The sequence below is a fragment of the Macaca thibetana genome, chromosome 1, assembly GCF_024542745.1.
Source record: "Macaca thibetana thibetana isolate TM-01 chromosome 1, ASM2454274v1, whole genome shotgun sequence".
In the NCBI taxonomy this organism is placed as follows: domain Eukaryota; kingdom Metazoa; phylum Chordata; class Mammalia; order Primates; family Cercopithecidae; genus Macaca; species Macaca thibetana.
Window position 1 is genome coordinate 143,942,721 of NC_065578.1, and position 26,374 is coordinate 143,969,094.

At 36.6% G+C, this 26,374-nt stretch overlaps 1 protein-coding gene and 1 long non-coding RNA gene across 2 annotated transcripts in view; one reads left to right on the top strand and one right to left on the bottom strand.

The window, feature by feature from the left end:
- The window catches only part of LYPLAL1 (lysophospholipase like 1), a 37,980-nt gene extending 29,962 nt beyond the window's left edge, over nucleotides 1-8,018 (bottom strand). Inside the window, exons 1-2 of the mRNA XM_050780229.1 lie at nucleotides 7,878-8,018; nucleotides 2,603-2,702 (exon numbers count right to left, since the gene is read on the bottom strand). Coding sequence (XP_050636186.1) covers nucleotides 2,603-2,702; nucleotides 7,878-7,968 — 191 coding nt within the window. The 5' untranslated portion in view covers nucleotides 7,969-8,018. The remainder of the gene's footprint in view (nucleotides 1-2,602; nucleotides 2,703-7,877) is intronic.
- A 125-nt stretch (nucleotides 8,019-8,143) lies between these two features.
- LOC126948448 (uncharacterized) overlaps nucleotides 8,144-26,374 on the top strand; it is a 92,079-nt gene continuing 73,848 nt past the window's right edge. The window contains exon 1 of the long non-coding RNA XR_007723456.1: nucleotides 8,144-8,394. This is a non-coding gene — a long non-coding RNA (uncharacterized LOC126948448). The remainder of the gene's footprint in view (nucleotides 8,395-26,374) is intronic.

The following is a 26,374-nucleotide window of genomic DNA, read 5'->3' on the forward strand; positions in this document are numbered from 1 at the left end:
TTTAGTGTCTGTAGGAATACAGAAGTATCATATAAACTGCTCTAGAAAATTAGTCTAGCACAAGGTAGGAAAAAATCAGCCAATTGTAATATACTAAGTATGATATTATCTCTCTTAACTGACCTCCACTGAACTGCCTTACAGTATTAACCAAACCCATGTGTTCCTATAGCTAATGCTCATGGAAGACCAAATGGTCCAGATCAAGAGGCTTCATTCTTGTACACCCTCACACTTTCACTCCCACAAATTGAGCCTTATGCTTTTTATGCTTACCAAGAGTCAACTATGTTTGTTCTCAAATTTGTTTATGCCAGCTTCATTTTCTATTGCAATTAAATAATTTAATATTTAAAGTAATGTGTTGGAAATCTTCTATGTTTCGCTACTAATAACTGAAAACTTGAGCAAACCAATAAGTATTGTATGCATAAGTAAAAATGATGACTTAATCTAGAACAGTGGCTCCGAATATATTGTATACGGGAACTCCTCTTTAAGGTCTAAAATTAAGCTGTAGAAAACGGAAGCCCCCACCACATAAGGTTATGAAGCACGTAAATGTAGCCAGTGCAACTTGAGGAACTTAATTTTTACTATTATTTAACTTAAGTGTAATTAGCCAGCATCAGAAGTAAGATATGTAGTACATGTAAAACACATGCCAAAATTTGAAAATTTAGTGTGAAAATATAAAATATCACTTTAACAATTTTATACCAATTACATGTTGAATATTTTGAATATACTGGGTTAAATAAAATATATTATTAAAATTTTACATATTTCTTCCTTTTTATAATGTGGTATCAAGAAAATTTTAATTTATTTGTAGCTCATATTACACTTCTATTGGTGAATACGGTCTACAATGTTTGATGATCTGTCCAAATAGCTATTGATTATAAAACTGTATCACAAAGTTACTATGAAGCTGGCTAGTCCAATGATTTCATATTTTACTAAATCACAACAGCAACCACAAATAATGCTTAATGCACACGGAGATTTCTGGATTTTCTGAAATATCTCTGGCCTAAAGTTTGAGAAATACTGTCTAGAATTCCTATCACAATTGGTAATGACATGAAATTCTTAAGATAAAAAACATTAATTCCTAGAATAAGGTTTTCAATGGTCTTATGATTAATCAGACAATTGTATTTATATTTAGGCAGAAATGAACTTCTTTCCTCCCTGCAGAAATACCACTATGTTTCTTCCTTCCAACTCAACTACCCTAAAAATCAGTAACAACAAGCTCTTTTGACATTTTCAAAGACATGCGATTTAGAGCACAGAAATAACCACTGGTGATTGGGTCTTTCAACTACACTACCAAACTTTTGAATTCTACTAAAATTACATTTAAATAATAACTCCTTTGAGTCTTCAGTCTTACCTTATCATTTTGTTCTCCCTTTTTCAATTCTATCAATTAAAGTAAGTAAATTCTTATTAGTACATATAAAAATGTCCTTGAAGTTCTGGTTTTATTTCTCTTTAATACTAAGTTAACGGAAATATAAAGCAAGGCATTTGCATAGTATGCCTGATAAGAAAAAATCAAGAACAGGCTGGGCGCAGTGGCTCATGCCTGTTATACCAGCACTTTTTGGGAGGCCGAGGTGAGTGGATCACCTCAGGTCAAGAGTTCCAGACCAGCCTAGCCAACATGGCAAAACCTTGTCTTTAAAATTAGCTGGGCGTGGTGTCACACGCCTGTATTCTCAGCTACTCAGGAGGCTGAGGCAGGAGAATCCTTTGAATTCGGGAGGCAAAGGCTGCAGTGGGCCAAGACTGTACCACTGCACTCCAGCCTGGGCAACAGAGCGAGACTCTGTCTCAGAAAAAAAAAAAGAAAAAAAAAAATCAAGAGCAGATTATGAGAAATCAGATTGGGGTGTAGCTCCACACATCATTTCACTTAACCAAAAAAAATCCCCAATACTTGATTTACAGCATGTGTTCCGAATAAAAGACTATGCAGATGTTAATTTAATGTTTACAAAGAGCGGTTTGACCTCAAAACTATAGCAGTTTTATTACTGTGAATTTTGTTGCACACACCTACAGGTTACATAACCTAAATATTTATTAAGTAGTCAATTCCATCTTCCTATTCTGGTTTACTGATTAAAAAAGCATAACATTGTTTCTTAATAATCCTTTTAAATGTGGAAAGAATGCCATAAAACCCTTTTCCAGAGATTATGAACTCTGGCTTAACTAAATTATTAGAAAGATTATACTTGTTGGAGTTATTAAGTTTCCTTTTGGGGTGAATGTAGGGAAGAAGAAAGTATGAAAGTTGAGCAATCTGCAGGGCAAGAGGAAGCAGAGTTACATAAGCCATGCTTGGGACACAGTTTAAATTCAGAGCTTTAGGGAATGCTTTACAGAGAGGGAATAAATTACTCACCTGACAAAACTTGGTCCAACAGTGTCACTGCAATAAAGGATACATTCTGGGGACAAAGTACTCTAATTTAAAGTATCTTAAATACAAAATCAAGCTTAAATAACTCCTAGCTGGCACATCTCTTTACATATATTTTATGCCACAGAGTTATATTGACAAGTGAGATAAATTACTACATACCTGGGAGGAGCTGTTGGATAAATAATTTTTATGTGTTGGAATGTTAAATCTTGATTTAAAACCTGCTTGATCCACATTCTTAATCTTTGTCCAGAATCACCTGATGAATCACAAAATCAAGATTAAAATAAATATTTTAGTAATACAATGCATTTCAAAGCAGTCTAAAACTTTTATGTCACACAGAGGATGGAATAAGGGATTTAAAAAACCTACATACATAATAATAACTGAATAGAAACTGACTTATTACTATGAATTAACTAACCAGGTCTCAGTAACTAGCATTAATTTTGATTATTTTACTCCTGGCTTCACCATTGATTACTCTGAAGATCTTGTTTAAGCTTAAGTTTTAAGTTTCCAAATTGTTTAGTGGGTACTACAGGAATAAATAAATTGATTTTTCTAAAAAAAGAATTATTTCTGTATTTATATGTGATTTTTAAGTCATTTATCTTATTCTTAATAGTAATAAATTCCTAAAGTGATTGTTAAGCTTCTGTAGTTAGAAGAACCTAATATAATTTTCTTGGTTTAAAAAAAGTCCAAAAGGTATACTCAATGTAATTTTAACTTGAAGAAATCATAATTTAATTTTGACAACATGTTTGCATGATCCAAAAGAATGATTATCTATTCCAAAGCTGATAAGTAATAAAAAATCATACAAATATTAATATATATGTATTTACACAAAAAATGGAAGGAAATAGAAGTCCATCTTATGGAGTCCTGAGGAGGAAATTAAGAGGTCACAACTTTAATTTTTTCATCAATTAACTCATTAAGGTGTCAGTTCAAAAACTGTCTATTGAATCCCTATTAATGTGTCAAACACTGTGTTCACCGCTAGAGAGGCAATGATGGCGGGGTAACGGAGTAATAGAGTCCATATTCTTATGGAGTCTGTAGCATATTGCGAAAAACAGAAATTAGTCAAAAAATCACACAAATAAATGTGAAAGGCAAATGTAATTGCTTCAAAGATGAGACACTTGCTGCTGCAAGGATTTATTATATTCAGAATTGACTGGCTTATGGAGTTCAAGGATAAATGCACTAGCCTATAAACTATGCAAGACGAAGTTTATTACGTATTTTATCTGAGTTATTTGTTCACATAGTGCCTAGAACAGGACTGACAAAATTTGGGTATCCAAAGATAGTTGCTGAATGGTTTGAACTAAAGTCTACAGGACGGTGAGAAGTGCAGGGCAGAAGCAAAAAGTATCCCAGGCCAAGGAAAGGGCAGGTGCCAATATTCTGGACAAGAGGGAGCAGTAAGACACGTAAGAACTGAAAAGCAGAGAATGAAAAGAAGAGCAGTGTCTATAAAATGAGACCAGAGAAACTGTAGGAACCTGACAAATCTGTTCATGGAGAAGCCATGAATATTTCTGACAGAAAGGTTGGCATGATTCTAAAGGATCAATCTGAAAATGTGTCAAGACAGAATTGAAAGAGAGCAAAAGTAGATGTACAGAGATCAGTTAGGAAACTATTGTTCATGCTTAGACTAGGGTGATGATATAGATAGAAACAGATATTAAAGAAATTTAGGTGGTAAAATTAATAGAGATTGGCAATGGATTTGTTATGAAGGGTCAATAGTGAAAGATTTCATGGATGACTAACAGGCTTTTGACCAGAGTAACTGGGTGAACAATAATACTAGACACCTGCCTAGGCAGGAAACATAAGCAACAGGCATACACAGGTTGAGTGTGAGATGCCTCTTTGTAATGCATACAAGGTCTAATACCATGGGTTGATTGAGCAACTATGGACAGGTAGAGGGGAGGACAAAATCCAACCTAGGGTCCTTAAGGAGGATAAGCTAACAATGAGTTTCACATTATTAAAAAGTCCTTTCTTAAAGAGAAGGGAAAAATATGGGGAAGAGACCTTACATGGCCCACAAAAGCTAAAATGCTTACCTGACTTTTTACTGAAAGTTTGCCAACTATACTACCTGCCCTATACTACCTGGATGCCAGTACCCTCCTGGATATCCCTTCCTATTCTTCTCACTCCAGGCACACTAGCCTTACTGCTGTTCCTTGAACATGTCAAGGAACCTACCCTGGGACCTCCAACTTGGCTTTTCCTTTGTCTAAACAGTCTAACCCAATATCTACATTATTCTCATCACCTAAGTCTAGCTGTAAAGTTTCATCTTCTGTCATCTTTGCAGTGAGGCATATCCTGACTACTTTATTTAACATTGTAACACTGTTCCAACTCCTTATCTAAGGAAGCATTCCCTTATCCTGCTTTCTTTGCTTCCATAAAACTGACTACCTTCTACTATAGTATTTATTTATTTCATTAGAACATAAGCTCCATGAGAGCAGTGATTTGTTTTGTTCATTGCTATATGATCAGAGCACAGAACAGTGCCTTACTCATGGAGGCTGTGATATATTTCTTGAATGAATGGATTCATGAATGAATGTATCAGACGGTTAGATAAACTTGTCTAGAGCTCAAAAATAGAATCTATGAATCTCCATAGAAATTCAAACATTCTGTTGTTACCTATACACCGGTGACACAAATGGGTATCTCTAGGAGACTTCTGTGATTAGCCTAGGGAGAAAAATGTAGAGTGAAAAGACCTTGAACCAAATTTAGAGAAACCCCATTATTAATGGCCAGGTAGAGGAGGATGAGTCTGCAAAAGAAACCAGAAGGAGCAAATCAAGATAGAAAAAGAACCAGGAGAGTTTTTTGAGAAGAAAGCTGAATGTGGATGACAGTTCACATAAGAGGAAGACTGAAAATGTCCATTACATTGAGCGACACAGAGCTTGAGCTTACTGGTGACTTTACCAAGAAGCTACTTAGTCAACTTGCTGAGCCTTACTACACAAGAAGAAAGCCATAAACAAGACACATGGTTTGGGCTTTGTGGACCTAATAGGTTAGTGTGGAATACAGACATTACGTTACATAATTACAAGTATGATGACTACTACTGAAAGAAGAACCAGTGTCCTATGGGAGCAAATAAGAGTGAATTAATCTGATCTGAGAGACTGAACAAAACTAATTAACCTATCATTTATTTTTATCATCTTAAAAGAAGGTCCGTCTTTAGTACTTTATTAATAGAAAAGGCTCAAATTAAGTTGGCTATATATAATTTACACTCCCATATGTTCTTCTATGGCTGCTATCTCCTGGAAGAAAATCTCAAGCTTTTAAGGTTTTTTATTTGAAAAAACAAAATATGTCTTTAATAACATTTTTTCAGCCTTGAAGAGTAAGAATGAAGCTGCAAAACAACATCTATGCATTCACAATGTCCACTTTTTAAAAAGCTAGTACCTTATTCCATAGTACAACTGTTAAAACTGGTTAACAGTATGGTAAAACTGAGTGTGATTAAACTGTTAGAATTGCTTTGCCCATATTCTAATTAAGCAGAAACCAAACATCTCCTATAACATAACCGCATATATTAAAGTTTAATGTAAAATCACTAGCTGCTAAAGACCTACTGGATGATAAAGACCTACTCCCAATAAGGTTTTATTTACTTCAATGGATATTTAAACATATAGGAATCACATTATACTCGCATACTTGGCAGAATTCTTTGCATAAATTCTTGGTTCAAAGTGCAAAGGAAAAAATACATACATACATGACTCTGAATTTTAGAGACATATCATTACAGGTTATAAAAATGTAATCTGAAATTTTAAAAAAAAGATAGTTACTTTTAGCAAAGAGGTCCAGGGGAAAAAAGAACATAGTCTAGGAGTTCTTCCTAAATATAATGAGAATTGATTATGAGAAAGGGTACAGTGTTGGGGAATTTCTGGGTACTTATAAATGAACACTCTTGGAGCCCTAAATAGTATCACTAGTCTCCTAGTTATTAAGTACCGCTGTCATCTTAAACACTTCACCTTCTAAATGTATGCCAAGTCTTTTCCTTTAAACACTATTGGCCCTCTTCTTCCCTATCTCCAAAACAATACATCCTAGTTCAAGCTTTTTCACCTTACCCCACCAAAGCCCTGAGTTTGAGGTCGGAGAGCTTTGGGTTCTAATCCCAAATCCGCCACTACTCACAGTAACAGCTAAGAGACCTTGGCCAAGCTGCTGAACCTGTCTGGCCTCATTTTCAAAATAAAGAGAATACGTCCCACAATTGCCCTTTTCCAGGTCTCTGCCCAGTACCTTTCCAATTCCCTTCCAATCACAGTCCCTTTTAAGCCTATCCGTCTCGGCTCAAAGACCACTTTCTTCGAAAAGTCTGACAAGCTTTTCATCTTCCAAATGCCTTAATAATGCCTAACCACATTTTTTTCTCTTACAATTCACTTGGCAGGAAACCACGCACCGTCTTGTGATCTTCCATGCACTGCTGACTCAAACTAATTGGATTGTTTTTGTTTTTAACTTTAGGTAGGCCCCCTGAGGACACCGGCTGCATCTCATTTCTTTAAAAAACATTTCCTGAGAGCTTACCCTGGGCCAAGCACTGGGGGTGCAAAGATTGACACAAGGGCCCTTACTCTCACAATCCAGTGAAGATTGACAAAAGTGATTACAGATGAATGTTAAGAAACGATACAGCATTAAGTACACGTTACTAAGGGTAAGCAGTGGAAGATAACCTGCCCCTGGGGCTCCTGCCCCTGTAGTCTATCTTGGAAGTTTAATGACACAGGCGGGAAAGGGGAAGGAAAGAGAGAGAAGCAGGAAAAAGGAAAGGGAGAGAAAACACTCCAACCATGGCACAGTGGGTTACAGAAAAGAGATACTCTGTAAACAGTATCTAAGATTAACTGTGAATCTCAATTGTCTACATTAGTATGGGAGCCTGGAGAAAGCAATGGGCAATTACGACTGAAAAATTTCTAGTAGCTGATCATGAAAAACACTAAATAATTTCCCTCTAGCAGAAGACTTACCTTACTAACTCGCTCTGTTTAAACCTGGGGCGAGGAATGGGGAGGTGGTAAAGGTTGCACTGGAGAGAATGTTGTGTGGATGGAGAGCCGGCTGAGCGGCGGGACACAAGGCCCCAAAGCGAGGGTGGTGGGCCAGTGACCACCCGATAGAAAGAGGAAGATTAAGGAGAGCTGCTGGGGGCAGGTGGCGCTGCCCGTGCATCCACAGTAGGGGCTGGCGACGGGGGAGCCACCCACTGGGCCCTATTTGGGCCCGGCGACACCTCCACTTGGGCAATACTGGGGTAACCGAGGGGAAGTTGTTTCCCGAGCTGTAGAAAACCAGGACGTAAAATTGAATCCACCTGAGCCATGTAGGAAGATCAGAGAGGCGCTATGCCTCCCGGTCGGCGACACGATACAGCGCTGCAGAACTGACCCCGACGCAGCCGCCATAGCTGATACCACTGCCAGTCATGCGGCTCCGCCCCAGCGTTGCAGCGCGGGGCCGCGCACGCAAATACGCAGGCACGGGCGGGGGCACGCCCGAGAGTGCGCATGCGCACTGCGGCTGGCCCGCTCTCCGAGGAGCTTTCGATACTTTGGGGTCAAGTTTGAGGCAGTTGTAAGTGTACTAAGTTTAGTTTTGCTAATAATGGTATTCTACGTGTGTCAGCCTCGTATGGACTTCTGTAATGACTAATGGATATGTTTATGCCCTGAGCATTTGCTCTAGGACTTTTAAATGAAATCCCCAAACTCAAGATTACCTTATTTGGAGAAATTATTAGTGTTATTATGTTTAAAATGTAATAGATAGAGCGATATTTTACCTTTCACTTTGGGACTCGCACAGGATGTTTGCAGCTTTTGATACACACGGTAAGGGAAGCGTATAATAATAACTTCGTGTGTCTTATTTTTAATAAATAGTTTACAAAGCAAATCTGATGAGATTCTACCTTATATACCCATTAGAATGGCTCTGTTTTTTTGATTTAAAAAAACAGAAAATAAGTATTGGTGAAGATGTGTAGAAATTAGAAACCTTGTGCATAGCTGATGGGAATGTAAAATGATGTTGCAGCAATAGAAATAATTTGGTGGTTCCTCAACAAGTTAAACATTGACTTAACATATGATCCAGCAGTTGCACTCCTAGGTTTATGCCCAAAAGAGATGAAAGCAGGAACTCAAACAAATACTTGTACCTCAGTGTTCTATAGCAGCATTATTCACAAGTACCAAAAGGTGGAAACAACTCAAATGTTCATCTACAGATGGAGAGATAAAGAAAATGTGCTATGTACATATTGGAATGGAATATTATTCACCCTGTAAAAGGAATGCGATTCGGATACATGCCACAACATGGATGAACCTTGAAAACATTATACCAAGTGAAATAAGCCAGACACAAAAGGACAAATAATTGTATGATTCCACTTACATGAGATATCTACAATTGGCAAATGCATAGAGACAGAAAGTAGAGTAGAAATTACCAGGGGCTAAGGGAAGAAGGGGGTTGGGAGGTTGTTGTTTAATGAGTACAGAGTTTCTGCTTAGATAGTGAAACATTTTTAGAAATGGACAGTGATGATGGTTGTACAACATTGTTAATAAGTGCCAGTGAACTGTACACTTAGTAAATTTTATATGTATTTTACCACAATTTAAAAAATACTAAAAAATGGAATTATTTCCTCTATGAAAGCCAAAACATAGATATCTTTTAATACTGAAGGCAGTGGTCCCAGCAGGTTGCTCTTTCCTCATGTAAAATTCAACAAAATAATCCAGTAGAAGCTTAAGTGCCATTAAACACTGGCATTCCATTCATTGTAGTCTGCATCATGTTTAAGCAACTACGACTTATCTTTTATTTGTTCCAGGTAATGTAATCACCCTACTTCCAGGTAACTAAACTGTTTACTATCAAACGTCAGTTGCCAAAATCAGCTCTAAGCTATCATAGTGTTGTATTAATACCAGTGCCATCAACCAGAATGGTCCTACATGCCATTAGTTAACCAGATCGAAAAGAAATTCTGAGTCATTTCTCCAAAGCCTGTAGATCTGCAGCTGAGAGTTGTATAAGTGAAATCCCTAAGGAGGACAAATGAGGGTAGGCTGAGCTCTGATAGTCAATTCTTAAAAAATGCCTCTGTCTTTTGACCTGCCTTCCCCATGTAAGTTCTAGATAACCTTCCCTAGCCAGGTGAGAAGAGGGCAGTGTTACTAGGAAAGACCACTTGGAGATATGCCAGGGAAGGCTTTGAGTTCTACTCTTAGAACTCCATTTACTACCAGAAAATCTTACTGTACACCACCCCATGCTTTTGAGACAGCAAAAAATCAGAATATAATTATTTAAGAGTAATGATTAATAATAATAATAAGCAACTAATATTCATGGGATTCAGTAGGTGCCAAAAACTGTCATAAATTAATTCCAATAAAACTCAGTACTATCACTATCTGCTTTTGTCGACGAGGCTCAGAGAGGTAAGAAACCTGGCTCAAAGTCATAGTGCCAGTCATTTGTAGAACCTGGATTCACATGCTGGACTTGCCTCCAGAGCATAGGTTCTTAACTATTACCCACATTTACACAGGAGTGCACAGAAATAAAGCAAGGGCATGTCCCAACTCTTATTTCAAAAACAAAAGTCTGGAATTTGTACTGTGGGCCTTTAGAATCTCTATTAGGTGTTCCTGTTTTTCTTTAGTTTTCCCCAAATCTCCTGCTATTAGTTCCTGATTTGTTCTTCCAACTATTCTACCAGTTTAAACAGGTAGATATCAGAAGCAACCTTCTGTATTCTGAATTTCACTGAGAACTCCAGCCTTCCCAGATTCATTATTAGAATGAGCCAGATTCTTCCAAACTTAACTCAAGTGCTATTTTATTTCAAGTGATTCAAATGCTTAGCTATTGTTGCTATTCCTTTCATCTTTATTTGTGTATAGGACAAGCAAAGGTTTTAGATTACTATATTTAGAGATCCCATCTGGTAGGCAAACTGTTGAACAAAAATGTTTTGTTCCTTTCATGTTACTATACTACTTTGAAATGTAATTAAGTTTCAGGATGACTATTCGCTGCTTTTATGGTGGATCTTTTGCCCTATTGAAGGTGGGGGTATATTGTCACTGGAAGATTCCTATTCATGCATTCTTTTACTCTTTGTATAGCTCCTAATTATTTTTTGTTGCTACTCATTTGCTTTCTGCCAACCTATATGCCCCTCCTTTTGGTAATTTCAGTTCTAAACTTAAAAAAGCAACTAGGCTGGGGCGCAGTGGCTCACGCCTGTAATCCCAACACTTTGGGAGGCCGAGGCGGGCAGATCACGAGGTCAGGAGATTGAGACCATCCTGGCTAACATGGTGAAACCCTGTCTCCACTAAAAAAATACAAAAAAATGAGCCGGGCATGGTGGCAGGTGCCTGTAGTCCCAGCTACTCGGGAGGCTGAGGCAGGAGAATGGTGTGAACCCAGGAAGCGGAGCTTGCAGTGAGCCAAGATCACGCCACTGCACTCTAGCCTGGGTGACAGAGCAATACTCTTGTCTCAAAAGAAAAAAAAAAAGCAAGAAAAAGAAAAAAGTCTCCTATTTTGCAGGGTTTCAATATCTATTAGGATCTAACGATATAAATGGCAAAGTCGCAGGTTAGTTTACTGTTCGTCAGTGTTTTGAGAAATGCTTTAGGCCACACTTGGTTTTCAAAACAGAAAAACAATTGAAAGTTCAGCCGTTAAGATTGGTATATTTTGCCTGGGTGCAGTGACTCACTGTAATCCCAGCACTTTGGGAGGCCAAGGCAGGCGGTTCACTTCAGGCCAGGAGTTTGAGACCAGCCTGGCCAACATGGCGAAAACCCATCTATACTAAAAATACAAAAAAAAGTAGCCAGACCTTGTGGCGCATGCCTGTAATCCCAGCTACTCGGGCGGCTGAGACACAAAAATTGATTGAACCCTGAGGCAGAGGTTGCAGTGAGCCAAGATCTCACCACTGAACTCCAGCCTGGGTGACAAAGCGAGACTCTGTCTCAAAAAAGAACAAAAACAACGAACAAGATTAGTATACTTGGGGTTTTCAAATGATAACAGTTAAATGAAGTTGCATTAGTCATGCAGACAGTATACAGTTACCCATTTGTTGTTTGACTCATTCTTAAGCATCAAGCCATATCCTCTCTATTGGTTAGTTTTCATCTGTTGCATCATTCAGAGACAGAGAGAGAAACACATATATATAAACAATACATACACATTGCACAAAATGCTTCAGCTTTAGGTAATTTAACATTTTTTCATAGATTAACAAAACGATTTCTTTTATACATTCCCCCTGTCCATTCATGAAAGAAAAACTAGAAAAAAACTTAAAGGTCTTGAATTCTTACAAAACAGCAAAACTATACTTTTTAAAAATGAGATTATAAATTTTAGTATAACCATTGCTTCAGTTCTGAGGGCCTTAATCTTTTTCAGTCCAATCTTTCTAGATACAGATGTGGGTCGTTCCTCTACTTCACCTTACTACTAGATGTGCGTGGTCTCATTCTGTTTTTAGAGCAGATGGGTCACCAGGGGCATTGTGAGATGGACTGAGATGGCATTGGCATTAGGGGTAGGGGAATACATGAGCTCCTCAAACACAGACCAAATGCAGCCTTGGAGAATGGATAATGATTACTCTGCTGGATTATTAACAGTCAGCGTGATACACACCAAAGCAGTGTGTAGGCCCTAGAGGAGGACAGTGAACTTTCCTCCCTTGGGTTCAGGCTACAGGATCGGTGTTTATGCTTGGACACCAGAACAATGTTCTTTGTGTTGCCATTTGTCTCCTCTTTTCTGGAAAATGGGTCTTCTTCCATTTGAGCACCTCTCATGACCAGTTCTCAAATTCTTAAGTTACCCTCTGGAAACACTTCTTAATTCAACTTCCACTCAGTGCTTATATGAGTCTCAGGAATCCCTCCTGCAATCTTCATATTTGTCTCTGTACTCTAGAACCTATTAATTTTTTCTTCTGTAACGAATTTTGAGACTTTTAAAATCCAAGGCAAGAATCAACAGCAACTCCTAATCAGGTTTTGGGCCCTTGAGGGCAGGGAAGTTCAAATCCTCCCATGAGATGAGGGGAAGTCGTTGCATTGCATACGTCTATTACAAAGAAAAGAAATAAAAGCCGAAAGAGTAATTTCCCTATGAAAACAGTCTGAATATCTACTGTATATTGCTACATTCTTTTAACAGAAGATAAGATAGGTAGTTTTAAAAAATATTGAAGTAATGAAATGATAGGAGTTCCTGTTCCAGCTTTGGGGATGACAAGCTATGTAACATTAGACAGGCCATTTAGTCTCATTGGACATGTTTCTCCAATTGTGAAATAAGGGAGCAGGACTTGATGGAGAAGCCCCAGGTTCTATGATTCTGAGATCCTGAAAGAATTTAAATATGTGACATGTGCCACTCATTTATGAACATACCTCTGATATTTAACTCTGCTTATAAAATAATGGTTCAAAACTCTTAATTGCACTATATAAACTTTTAGTTAGTAGTATGAGAAAGATCAGCACATGTGCTTCTCCTTCCTCCTTGTATGGCTGAGTTTAGCAAACTTAATCTCGTACTACTCTTTCTGTGATGACTTTTAAAAGCCAGGAATAAAAGTTTAAAAAGACCTTTAAAAAAAGATATTCAGAAAATATGAAGTCAACTTTTGCAATTTGAAAAGTGGAAGTGCACTTTGTTCTGAAGTAGACTATTTTCAGGATGTGTCTGTGTGTGTGCATATTTCTCTGTGCATATATATGAATATTTTCTATATATGTATAATTGGCATCAAGGTATGACAATGGATTTTCTTTTGTCATAACTATTATATGAAGAAAATCAAGAAGCTTTGAAAAATTTACCTTAGTTTATATTTGAAAGGCAAATTAATACATTTATTTTGTCTTATCGTATTTCCAAAGAATTTACTTTCTTATAGATTGATGGCAAAATGTCAGTCTTCGGGAGCAGATATTCTTTGTGTAGGTTAAAAATGGATGCAAGTGTATATACCCAAAAGTATTGAAAGCAGGGCCTCAAAGATATATTTGTACACTCATGCTCATAGCTGTGCTGTTCACAATAACAAAGAGGTGGAAGCAACCCAAATGTCCATCAACAGATAAATGGGTAAATAAAATATTGTATATACATGTAATGGAATATTGTTCAGCCTTAAAAAGGAAAAACATCCTGTCACATGCTACAACATGGATGAATCTTGAGGACATTATGTTAAGTTGAATAAAGCAGTCACAAAAAGACAAATACTGTATGCTTTCCCTTATATGAAATATCTGAAGTAGTCAAATTCATAGAAAAAAAAAGTATAATAGTGGTTACCAGGAGCTGGAGAGAGGAGGAAAAGGGGATTAGTACTTTAATGGATATAAATTTTCAGATTTGCAAGATGACAAAGTTCAGGAGATTTGTTTCATAACAATGTGAATATACTTAACACTACTGAACTGTACACTTAAAAATGGTAAGATCATTTTACATTATGCGCTTTTTATCACAATAGTAAAAGGATGCAAGTGACAAGAGAAGTTTAAAGCAATGATTATTCAAAATATTAGTTTGTCATTCATTATATATTTTCATTCATATGCATTTATTTAGTTTTCCCTCACAGGGGTTAAGAGAATAAAATAATATAAGTGAAAACAAATATCTTTATTAGATACTCTTGCAAACCTGAAAACCCATACACAATTTCAAAATAATTGTAAGCAAAATCGTCATTGAGCTGTGGTAGAAGGTGCGATGGATTTGAGGTAGGAGAACCTAGGATTGAGTACTTTTCCTGCATGGCTAGCCCTGTGAACTACTAAATTTTAGTTGCCTTAATAGCAAGAACTGTTTTATTTCTTTGTATCCTCCCTAAAGGCCTAGCACAGTGTCTTAGATGTTACTTGTTGGAGTTCAATTATGCTTTTAATTGAGTTATATTTTGAATAGGAAGGATGAACAAAGAAGGAAGTGCTACACTGGCAACTACTTGTTACTCTGGCATGTAAGCAGTAACCAGAGGTACACAGGTGACAGGCCACCTCTTGGAGAAAACCAGCCAAGGCCAGGGTCAGGATCACAATATTAGGACTGGTTTTCAGCTTAGTGTGGGAAGCAAAATTTTTGAAAATTGCAAAGCCCAATGTCAAATCTTGTAGTGAGAACCAAGCAAAGCTAGAACATGACCCTGAGCAAGAAATAACCAGATCATAAAAGACAAAGAAACAAAAGAACCATAATATAGGAAGGCTGGTAGCTTAAAGTGTGGCATATGTGATTGGAGTACCGAGGTCAGTCAGCCAATGAAGAAGAGACTCTGTACCATGGTAAGGCAATTAAATTGATGGTGACAATGGTAGGGGGTATTTATAGTCTCATTTAAGATTTAGCTTAAAGTTACAGACCGTCTCAAGTGAAAGGGAAATCAACATACACCGCATACACATACACACATACACACACACACACACACACACACACACACAGAGTGCTCTGAATGCCCGCTAAAGGGTTTGTGAGCCCACCAAAGCTAATGAGTGGAGCCCTTGAAATCGGTGGATCTCAGAGTGTGACTCACTACCTCGTACTTTTATACTTTTGAGGGCAGAAACACATAAAATTAATGGCCACAGGTCCGTTCCAGTTCCCAACAAGGCAAAGCTTATGAGAGGTCCTGTGCTTTATGTCCTCAACTAAATCAAAGCAGTACTGTTTACCTGGTGCTAGCTACAACTGTCCAGTTTAGTTGGTATAGTAAAATAATTAATTTTTATGGTCGTTGTCTCAGAAATTTGTCTATTATATGTACCAGTAAAAAGTTTTTAGAGCATCTCTTATAAATGCGTATTTTTTAATTTATAAATTACATGAATGCACTATTATAGCAATGCATTATGTGCATACTGAACATAGAAAAAAGTAGAAATGTAAAACAGGGAAGAAAAGTAAAATATAAACAAATTCTAATATTTTCTTTCTACATGCCCAAAGAACTGTCTTGTACACCCTTAAGGTGTAGTAATCCTATTTAGAAAATACTATTCTTTAGGTTAATTATGCATATCAAAGCATGGAAATAAAAGCAAGTAAGGTCATTTTGATAGGAATGCCTCATTTTAAGAAAGTATAATTTATATCTCAAAGTCTAAATTTACAAGATAGAGTACATATAACTTATATCTCAATGAGTGTCTGTTTCTGTGACCTTCTTGCAGTCAAACCAGATATTTTTTTCATTTTCATTTCTCAGTATCTACAATAGCATTCTTCACAGAGTTGTCTTTTTAAAAAGACACTTTTACAGTGCATCTAATATAAGGATTGATACCCGTTTTCCTAAAACTCTTTAGGAACACACCTCTACTTATGTTCCCAGTTTTATATCTGGTGACATCCGGTTTTATATTCTACTCTTTTTACCATGTTGAATACCAACAGTGTTAAAAATGTGCTGTGCCACCTCCTGTCCCTTCACCTTTGCCCATTCTAATCTCAGCCAGGCATGTAGCCCTCCTCTATTTACTTCTTCAACTGCCTACTCATTCTTCAGAACTAAGGTCTGCTGTTTCTTCCTTTGATCAGTCCTCTTCTACTGGCTCTTAGCAAGCTCAGCTACCACTAACATAGCCATTTGCACATTTGACTGTTTACTTTTCTGCCTTTCCCTCTTTATACCAACATTGTGGGCCTGAGAAACAATAATGTAAACAAAAATAAGGAGATTCTCTATAGTGTTGGCTCTGTGCTAAGTCCTCAATCATTGTCTCACTTAAAAATAGGATGCAGGTATGTGTGTGTGTATGTGTGTTTGTAGAAATAATTTTTGCTTATTTTTTCTCATATTGCTTATTAATTTATGTTCATATGGTCATTATAGAATGCATAATACACAAAAGACATTCACAAATTATATTAACCACGTCTGTCTCAATAAGAAAAGTATAAAAGACAAGCAATTTACTCAATAATTTAGATTTAAAAAAACACACTACACATCAGTGTTTGGAACCTTAGACAATCTCAGCCATTGCTTTAATATGTACAAATGACAGAATTTGAAAAACTGTTTATCCAGGTATTTTGTTTCTCTTTTCTAACAATTTGTATATTCTTCTTGCTAGCATTAAAATCAAAATGGAAAAACATTAATAATATTTTATTTATGAAGACAAGTGAGTTGACTTTAATAAAAATATTGATTCATGTCTTGCTTTTCAGTAAGAAATACCACCCATGAAGTCTGCTGGCACTTGCTGCTAGTAATAATATAATTTCAAGAAAGCCAGAAAAAGTGCATACCTTCCCTTGAAAAAGTGTGAATTATTTATTTTTCTTAATAGAAAATGTAAAGTGCATCAGTGTTTGGCTGGTAACAATTTAACAGCATATTTTTACCTAGAAAATGGAAAACATCCATAAATTAATATAAACCATAATAATATATCTCCCTTTCTATAGAGAATAGGCATATAATTTAAAATCTAAAAACAAAGGATTAGATAAGAAATTACATTCAGCTTTCATTAATATAGCTATTCTTTCTTTTTTTAAAGAGAAACTTCACCTATGCTATACAGATTTCAGTCTTCCTCTTCTCCACAAAAAAGTATCCTATTTATGTAGGATTTTTACATCATGCAGATGGAGGTGATAGACAAAAAAAGGTATTTTTCATGGTTATTGAAATCATCATATATACTAACAATTTCCTTCTCTTGCCACTCTTGTTAGAGAATAGTTGAGTTCGGTCACATGGCATGGTTAACACCTGGAAGTCACTCAAGGTAATAACTACCATGGATTTGTTGCTTATTCAGAGGAAACATATCAGAATGGAAGTAAAGAAGGCAAAATTTTATGTCTCTTTTGACACACAAGGACTCAAATCTCATCATTGTCTTTACGTCATCCATTATACCAGTAAAAAGATCGAACTGTCAATAAATATGTTCTTTGTCTTGAAAGAAACTTCTAGAAAATGTAAAAATGCACTGCAAATGAAATATCTTGATTATTTCAGTTCAAACAGTACATGATTTTCATTTTGACCCATGGCCCTGGCCATAAACACAAGGTGCATGCATTTTTTTCTACAATTTGTGCTTTGTGTAGAGCACTAAGTTCCTCTCATAACATTATTCACCACACTTGTTCATTTCTCAGTATGGAAAAAAAAATACAGAGTGTAATATAAAAAGTTTAGCCATACTCTTTATACTGAATAGCAATCATTTAACTGTGTTCCACAGATCTCCAAGGCATTTTCAATAGTATCAATCTAAGAAGATTCTCTAGGAATTTCTTTAAATCTGGTTTAATAATGACGACATTTTCATTTTGTCCCTATGACTATTCCTGTAGATTCTATGGCATTTAAAAGGTACATATGAGCTCAAAAAAAAAGACACAAATCTTGTAAAGATCAATTTTTTTTTTTCATTTAAATAGTGGCCTATGTCACAAGTTAGAAAAAAAGTAAAGGTTTTTCTTTATATACAAAGCTTATGCTAATTATGGCAATTATTTTGGGATCTGTAACTTAAAATGAAGCCCTTTGAAGGCAGAACTTTAATTTGTAGCTATGGTTCTTGTTCTCAGAAGCTGTATGTGTTTTTAATTATTGTCTTTATTGACCAGTGATTGGCTAAATCCTTTTCTCAAAAGACATCACCACATTCCACATTACTATGTTCCTAGCTGTTCTGCTGATGTTTCTTGCCAGCTTCCCACGTTGTTTGAAGAAGTACTTACTGCATCTGTAAGAGTGTGTCTGTCAGGATCTTGCTATTTGCAGTTCATTCACTTAAACTCATTAAAGCCTTTAGGGTATTTTGTGCCTAGACCAGTGAAGATGTATTGTGATCAACATAATTTGAATTCAAGTGGATTAAAATCTCATTGTAAGGGATACAAAATCAGCAATAACTCACATGCCCAGATGTCTCATTCTAATGCAGAATTGTCCAGTATTCACCACTTGCCAATGTGAGCAGGAGAGGCTTAAAAAGTTTTTAATAATCTTTCCTTCCAGAGTAAAATCAGGAATCAGTTTCCCAGAGATTATGTGGAAATGAGGCAAACTTACCTTCACAGTGTCAGTCATCCTCAAAGTTCAACTAGATACCAAAAATTTAGTATCTATTACCTGATGATGGATAATTACCTGAGGATTAGTAATAGAAACTTTTCATCAAACTTAATCAAGTTCATTAAAATGTTACTAGCACTGGTAGATTGCCTGCTACCTTGAGCACTGTTACAGAAGGTAATTGATAAGTCTGTAATCTTGAAAAACTTCTTAGAAACTACTGCAACTAACTAAAATCGTTCCTGTTTTTCCATTTCCATGATAGATATTTAACATTAGTAACAATAACAGTAGAGATAGCCTGGGTGCAGTGGCTCATGCCTGTAATCCTAGCACTTTGGGAGGCCGAGGTCGGTGGATCACCTGAGGTCAGGGGTTCAAGACCAGCCTGGCCAACATGGTGAAACCCCATCTCTATCAAAAATATATATATATATATATAAATTAGCTGAGCATGGTGGCGGGTGCTCTAATCCCAGCTACTTGGGAGGCTGAGACAGGAGAACCACTTGAACCTGGGAGGTGGAGGTTGCAGTGAGCTGAGATTGTGCCATTGCATTCCAGCCTGGGGAATAAGAGCGAAACTCCATAACACACACACACACACACACACACACACACAGAGAAAAGAATAGTAACAATAACGGGAATGAATTTGTTCCTGGAAATCATCTATTTGCAGAATCTGCATTTGTTTGTGAGGGAAAATACTCCAGTGATACATTTTATTGAATTATGGAACATAAAAATGGTAATATCACACAGCTTATGTAACTGCAGTCTTGTATTGTGGCCTTTAAAATACACTCAATACGCTCAGATACTTTTTGGGAATTTGAAAAAGGTCACTTTTCAGTGGTTTCTTCGTGTGATTCCACATTTTAAAAGGTGCAACCAGAATTTCCTTATTTGGTTCCATTATTTACTAATCTGCACATGATTTAGATTACCAAAATGGTACTTCTCTTAAATGTTAGTTATGTTTTTTGGGCTTCTACACTAGTATTTATATTTTTTGTCATTATATTACTACAATGTGTTATTCAGATGCTATGAGTACTTTGACTATATATTGGTTGAATTCATTGAAAACTTTATCCAATGAAATAGTATAGAAAGTTCATAATCATAATGTATTATGCAAAATGAGAGATAAATCAGACTTTAGTTCGACCTTTAAGGAGTTTTACATTTAGTAAGGAGATATGAGATGTACACCTATAATATAAGGTAATTAACAATAACTGATATAGTAAGATCATAGCAATTTTTTTACAAGTTCAGAGGAGAGACTGTATTTCTAGCTGTGTAAATTCAGGGAAGGCATCTATCGAACAGATAATCACAGCTCTCTAAATACGATAATCAGAAATTCCCAGCCACTTGAGTCAACAGCACCTAGGAGCCTTCGGGCAGGGCTTAGAGCTGCTCTGTGTCCTCTTGTTTTACCGAAGTTTAGTATTTCCCTATGGGAAAGGAATGTACCCTACCAATGCACCCTTATGCCTCTCTACCTTGTTCTGGCTGCAGCTCATTTATTTCAAACCCTGTGTAAAGGGTTTTTTTTTTTTCTTTCTACGATTGATTTGGGATCTTTTGCTATAACAGCACGTTCTCTGTTATTTATTAGGCCTGTGTGATTTGGGTATAGTAAACTCGCAATAGACATGTACTGATTGAATGTTGAATGAGTGACTAGTGAGTGATTGAGTGAGAGAGTGAATGAGTGGGTGAGTGACCATCAGCTGGGAAACAAACCAGCCCAAGAAAAACAGCTGGGCTCTGACTATATTATGTCATGTAAATTTCACAAGAACTCTTAGCATCATTCTTTGATCTCTATTGTAGTTATTCAATAAATATTTGTTGGACATGATGTTCCTCAAAATCCTCAAGTTGTACACTCATATTACAGTATTTACATTGTTAGGGAAAGCTATCTCCTTGTAAAAGGGATAATCCTATTTCACTACTGCATAAATAGATCATTATGTAGTGTGTCCAACCGCTTTCCTAGAAATAACCCCTTCGAGGTTCAAAAAGGAACCAAAAGTGATTAGATTTTACAAATGTTATACCACTTCTTACTACATATAGTATTCAACAAAAAGAAAATCCCAGAAGACAATTCTGTTTGCCCTATAGGCGTACTATCATAAAGTCTCATTGTTACAGCATCTACATTCTGGCATTTGTTTGTCAAAAATGGAGTGGAGGTAAAAGTATTCTTTTTGCCAGTTTATGTGATGCCATAAAGCAGCATTTTTCATTTTTCAACACTTATTACCTCAGCTCCCCAGCTGTGTAGCACCATGCCCTGGTGTGAAATTGAGAGAGAGAACTCTGAAAAGTTTATATTGGCTTAAATTTATAGCTTTCTTTTGGGTGGGGGAAGGGATTTTTTAAAAGGACATTGTAATTTTGTGATGTTGTATTATAAAACCTCTATAATATGAAATAATATCTATGGGAATAATTATCAGTATATTGTGTTTGACTCCCCTAAAGCAATATTAATGGCTCTGTATTTAGAAGAAGAGTGAAGTAGGAAGTTTTTAATTAATTGTAAGTTAATTGACTGACCCGTTTAAGCACTTTTATATCCTGCAACATGTACAGCTGAGTGTCTTGCATGAAAAATATGTTCAAATATGTGAGCCTTAGACAAAAATACAAGCTCAAACTCCACTTAAACAGTTGGATTTTGACAGAATTATTTGTATAATTGCTTTAAAACTTTATATCTCTTGTTTTCTGGAGAGCAATTTCAAAAAGACAAAATTAAATTGATTTCACTGAAGGTTCGGTATGGTCACCAGAAAATGGGTTAAAACAATTATTGTAGCATGATGTAGCACATTAAAATGAAATGACTGACTACAAGCTAAAAGTTTTAAGACAAACTTAATCCTTGGCTACTTCTTTCCTGCTCTCACACACACCCTAACATGTGACAAACAAGGCGGAGATTTTTAAAACATTTTAAAAACTACATCTTGAGTGAGACAGTACAAGTAAACTCAGATCAAACTCCTTATGTTTATGTTGTGTGAAAGGCTTAACTATCAACACAAAATCAGGTTTTTAGCTTTCTTCTAAGTAATACTTTATATTGGAAGTAGAGTGGACAAAGAAAGAGCCTTTACACATCCTAAACAAGCTTGAAAGAGATGCACAGATATCTTTCCAGCCAGGGTGGGAGGGAAGATCCTCGAGTCAAGACTTGCACGCTGCCCAGGCTGGCACTGACAGTACATAAATACCTTCCTGTACATACTATCAGAATGAACTGAAAGCAGCCTTAATTGGCTTGATGACTTTGCACATGTAAAATGCAAAGTAGCAGTTGCATATCTTCTAAAATAATCTTGGAATTCCAGGGCTATCTTCAATTCAGTGAGCTCTTGTAATCTCTGTAATCGTAATCTTATTCCAGATAGAAGACCAGGACATTGGACATTTCAGCAGGCATTTCAAAAAGTGACATTCAGCAGGCATTTAAAAAAGTGACAACACTAATTTTTATGCCAAGTGTAAGGATTATTCTTTAGAAATAAGTGAGACATCTTAAAGAGAGCTCATTGATGCCCAAATTCTATCTTTTCACCATGGTTGTGAGGTACAAGGAAAGGGCAGCAGCTGGAAAATGAGGCTGGTATACAGCCATTTACAGAGAAAGACTCATTTTGAGTACAAAGAACTGCATCTGGAAAGAGGATAAAGTGGTTTCACAGACAGCACCTGGTAGTTTGAACAATAGAAGAAAATAGGTACCATCACTCAAATAAAATCCACATGGGCAAAAGTTACACCCTGGACTTCTCGACTAGCGTTAATATGTAGCCCATATTTTCACTTGGGAAGACACAAACGGCAGGCTAGGATTTAGAAATTCATCTCAGATCAGAGGCCTTTTTTCTGTTTTCTATTTTTTTTTTAACATAGGAGTGACATGTTCATGTATGTAACAGGCTAGCTCTGGCACATAGAAATAACAATAAGAGTGAATGAGAGGCTATAAGAAGACACTTATTAGTAATCTTTTTCTGTCTTTTTTTTTTCTTTTGAGATGGAGTCTTGCTTTTTTGTCTAGGTTGGATTGCAATGGCTCTTTGCAGCCTCCACCTCCAGGTTCAAGCGATTCTCCTGCCTCAGCCTTCCGAGTAGCTGGGACTACAGGCATGTGCCACCACACCCAGATAATTTTTATATTTTTATTAGAGATGGGGGGTCTAACCATGTTGGCTAGGCTAGCCTCCAACTCCCGACCTCAGGTGATCAGCCCGCCTCAGCCTCCCAAAGTGCTGGAATGACAAGCGTGAGCCACCGCACCCAGCCCTTCAATAGACTGAGAAGTATGGGAGAGAGGGCAGATTAGAAAGGTTGAATGGTTTAGGACTTGGTTATCCATTTGACTTGGAGATGAGGTATAGGAAATAATCTAAAATGGCTATTTTAAAGTGTTCTGGTGAATATATTAACAAGTATAAAGAAGCAAGTGTAGAATGAAGAAAAGTAGTTTAACGTTTGGTGGGTTGTTTGAGGTATTAATGGGAATTTGGTGACAGCTGTGAATTTTAGTCTAAAGCTCAGATTGGGGACAGAAATAAATTTTGGGAGTCATTAGCATATAGGAATCAAAGAAAGCTACAGGAATTAAAAAATCATTTTGGGAGAAAATTTGTAGGAGAAGAAAAGATAACTTAGAAATCATTTTTTAAAACCCACATTTAAAAGCTAGATCAAAGAAGACAAATTAGTGAAAACCTCTCAGGAATTATGCAAGTACAAGGAAATATGGTGAAATGTCATGAAAGCAATGGAGACAGTTGTTTTGAGATGTAGGTGAAAAACTATGGGGTGCTACAGAAGGATGAAATGAATCCATTGGATTTAGCAGGTAAGGGAGAGGTGACCAGAAAAGTTTCTGAGAGCAGGTTCAGTAGAAATGTGGGACTCGGGGTCAGATTGCAGTGACTCAAGTTGGGAATCTGGAATGAGAAAGTGTACACAGCAAGTGTAGTCTATTCCTTTAAATAGTTTACTTGTAAAGCGAAGAAACAGGGCTGGAAAAAAAGGTATTTTAAAATATGGGGATGATGCTAACTTATTATAAACTGACAAAAGAAGCTGAAGGAAAAGAATAAACAGAACAATCACATGCAGGAACTCAAAGATGAAAGGGGAAGGGAGCCGGAGCCTGGAAGAGCAAGGCCATGCTGCTTCTAACACTAGAAAGGGAAGAATGGCTAAAGAAATAGAGGTAAATCTGAATGTGAGAATAGAGTACACCCTGCAATGACCATTTTCTAAGAATAAAATAGAAAGCAGATTAGACGCTTAAAAACATAGAGGTTTAAAGGAAAAGAGAACTGAGTAAGAATAGGGAATAATTGCTAATTCACTATGAATACAAACAGAATATTTAAAGGAGCTAATCAATATTGTCATTAAATTTGTACCAATAGCTTCTGGAAATAAAAGAAGAATAAACAATGTATTGATTCTGTTTTTGGAAATAGCAAGGCAGGAAGTCAAGGTGAGTTGGAGCTATTAATGAGACTGGCGAGGATGTAGTACTGTATTATTAATTAATAATGTATTACTGAATTAAAGCCAGAAAAGGCAAATAGACAGGAAAAATGATGAGGTAAAAAAGCCTGTAGATCTTCAATGGGGTCTCTGAGCCAATTTAGTGGGAATGAAGGAATAAGAGAGATGAAAGGACAAGAAATGACATATTAATACATTGAAAGTTAGTTATTTCAGAGGTAAGATATGATACAGAGTATGGTAGTGTGAGAAGGCCCCAGACTGTTAGGGTTTTAAGGGTGGGGAAGAGCAAGTATATTCTGTGTCCAAAGTCAAAGAAATGGGGACATGCTGGAAGAGCGCTTATGAGGCCCAGAGAAAGGGGAGGTCCAGCTAAAAAGGAAGCAGTGACCTGTCTGGAACAGTAGCTGTGTGCTGAAATTTAAAAGAGAAAGATATCTGTATTTCTTTTTTAAACTGATAGACTGAGCTCATTACAGAAGGATTTGAAAACCTATTGCAGGATGAGAGCTTTTATCTAGTGGACAATTGGAAACCATAGCAAAATGTTAAGCAGCGGGATGCCATGAAGAAAGTGATGTTTTTGACACATTTACCTGGATGGAGACTGTGGAGGGGATTTCACAGAAGAGGAGTCTATACCTTCAGAGTGTCATCAAGAGGCTCAGAATACAGGAGATGGGAAATCTGAGCTTGGGAACAGTGACGTGAATCCAGACAGCCCCAGTTAACAGATGACAGGATCTCATGACAAATCGTATACAGAGGAGATACAGAAGGAAGAGTTAAAGTGTTTCTAACGTTTCCAGGCTGGGACACCAGAAAACTGTCTTTCTATTAAGAGATGTGGGGAAATTAGAAAGGAGAGGGTGGGGGTGGAGAGAGGGAGCCGGGGAATCAGAAGATCTGCTCCGATGCTTCTTGTTTGTGTTATGAAAAAATAAATTTCTTATGAATCCACAGGATGTCAAAAGCTCATAAACAGAGTTATTATCATGTTGTTTTCTTTTATTAAAACTGATGTGTGACAGAGCAGTACACTGCTGAGAGATTGTCAGTAGCAGATATCAACCTGGTGTGAAGAAATCAGAAGTTGGGTGCCTCGTTTGGTCATTTGGAGAAAAGAATTCTGGTGAACAGGCTCTGTTAATGATGTCCGTGTTCCAATTAAAAAACTTTTTTAATGGAGGATAATATGAAAAAGACCATTTAATCACACCTTGATTTTTTTTCAGTCGCAGCTGCATATGGGTAGCAGGCACCATGCTGGGAGCACTACCTTTGATTGCAAAGCATAAAATTTTTACAGGCTTCTTTTCCCCTAATAAGTTAAAATTCGGGGTCTCCTCTATGTTGCATTTGGGTAGTAATCTGGGACAAAATATTCAAAAGTGTGTAAGTGGGCCTACTTCAGATATTTTTTTAAAATCATCTTTGATGGTTCCTAGTTACTTAGGTTGTGGAAAAAAGTAGATTAATGATTATTTTAAATGAACTTTACAGTGTAATAGATTTAAAATTGAGCTAGATAGATCTGTAGTAACTAAGAGTAATGAAAATATTTCTTGAATTGGTTGTTTCATAGCAGAAAAATGACAGCATTTTATTATATTTTTGGAGTTAATTTTTTTCTAAAATATTTCCTTTAACTTTATTTTTATAGAACGAGAACGTGTCTTTTAAGAGCATGCGGTTTTATAATTATGTGGAAGTATGCTACGCAAGGGAAAAAAGGCTCTTGCTGTACGTAAATTTTGCCCTAATTATTGGACCATCAAAAGTGAGAATAAATGTTGCCAGTATTGGCTTGTGTTTTCCTCTTGTGGAGTAAGATCCATAATTTTCCCCAGTAGAGTGTGATTTTCGGAATTTTTACTTTAGTTTTATATTTTGAACCTCTGATTCTTCAGGGATTTGGAGAGTCATTGAAATACCTTTTCTAATTATTTCTAGAATAAAGAGTAGTAGTAGTGGAGTAGTAATAGTCGATTTGTTTTCTAGGGCTGTATCAAATCACCAAAACTCGGGTAGCTTAAAAAAAGAAAAATTTATTCTCTCATAGTTCTGGAGGCTGGAAGTCTGAGAGCAAAATGTCAGCGGGGCCATCCTCCCTCCTAAGGCTCCAGGGA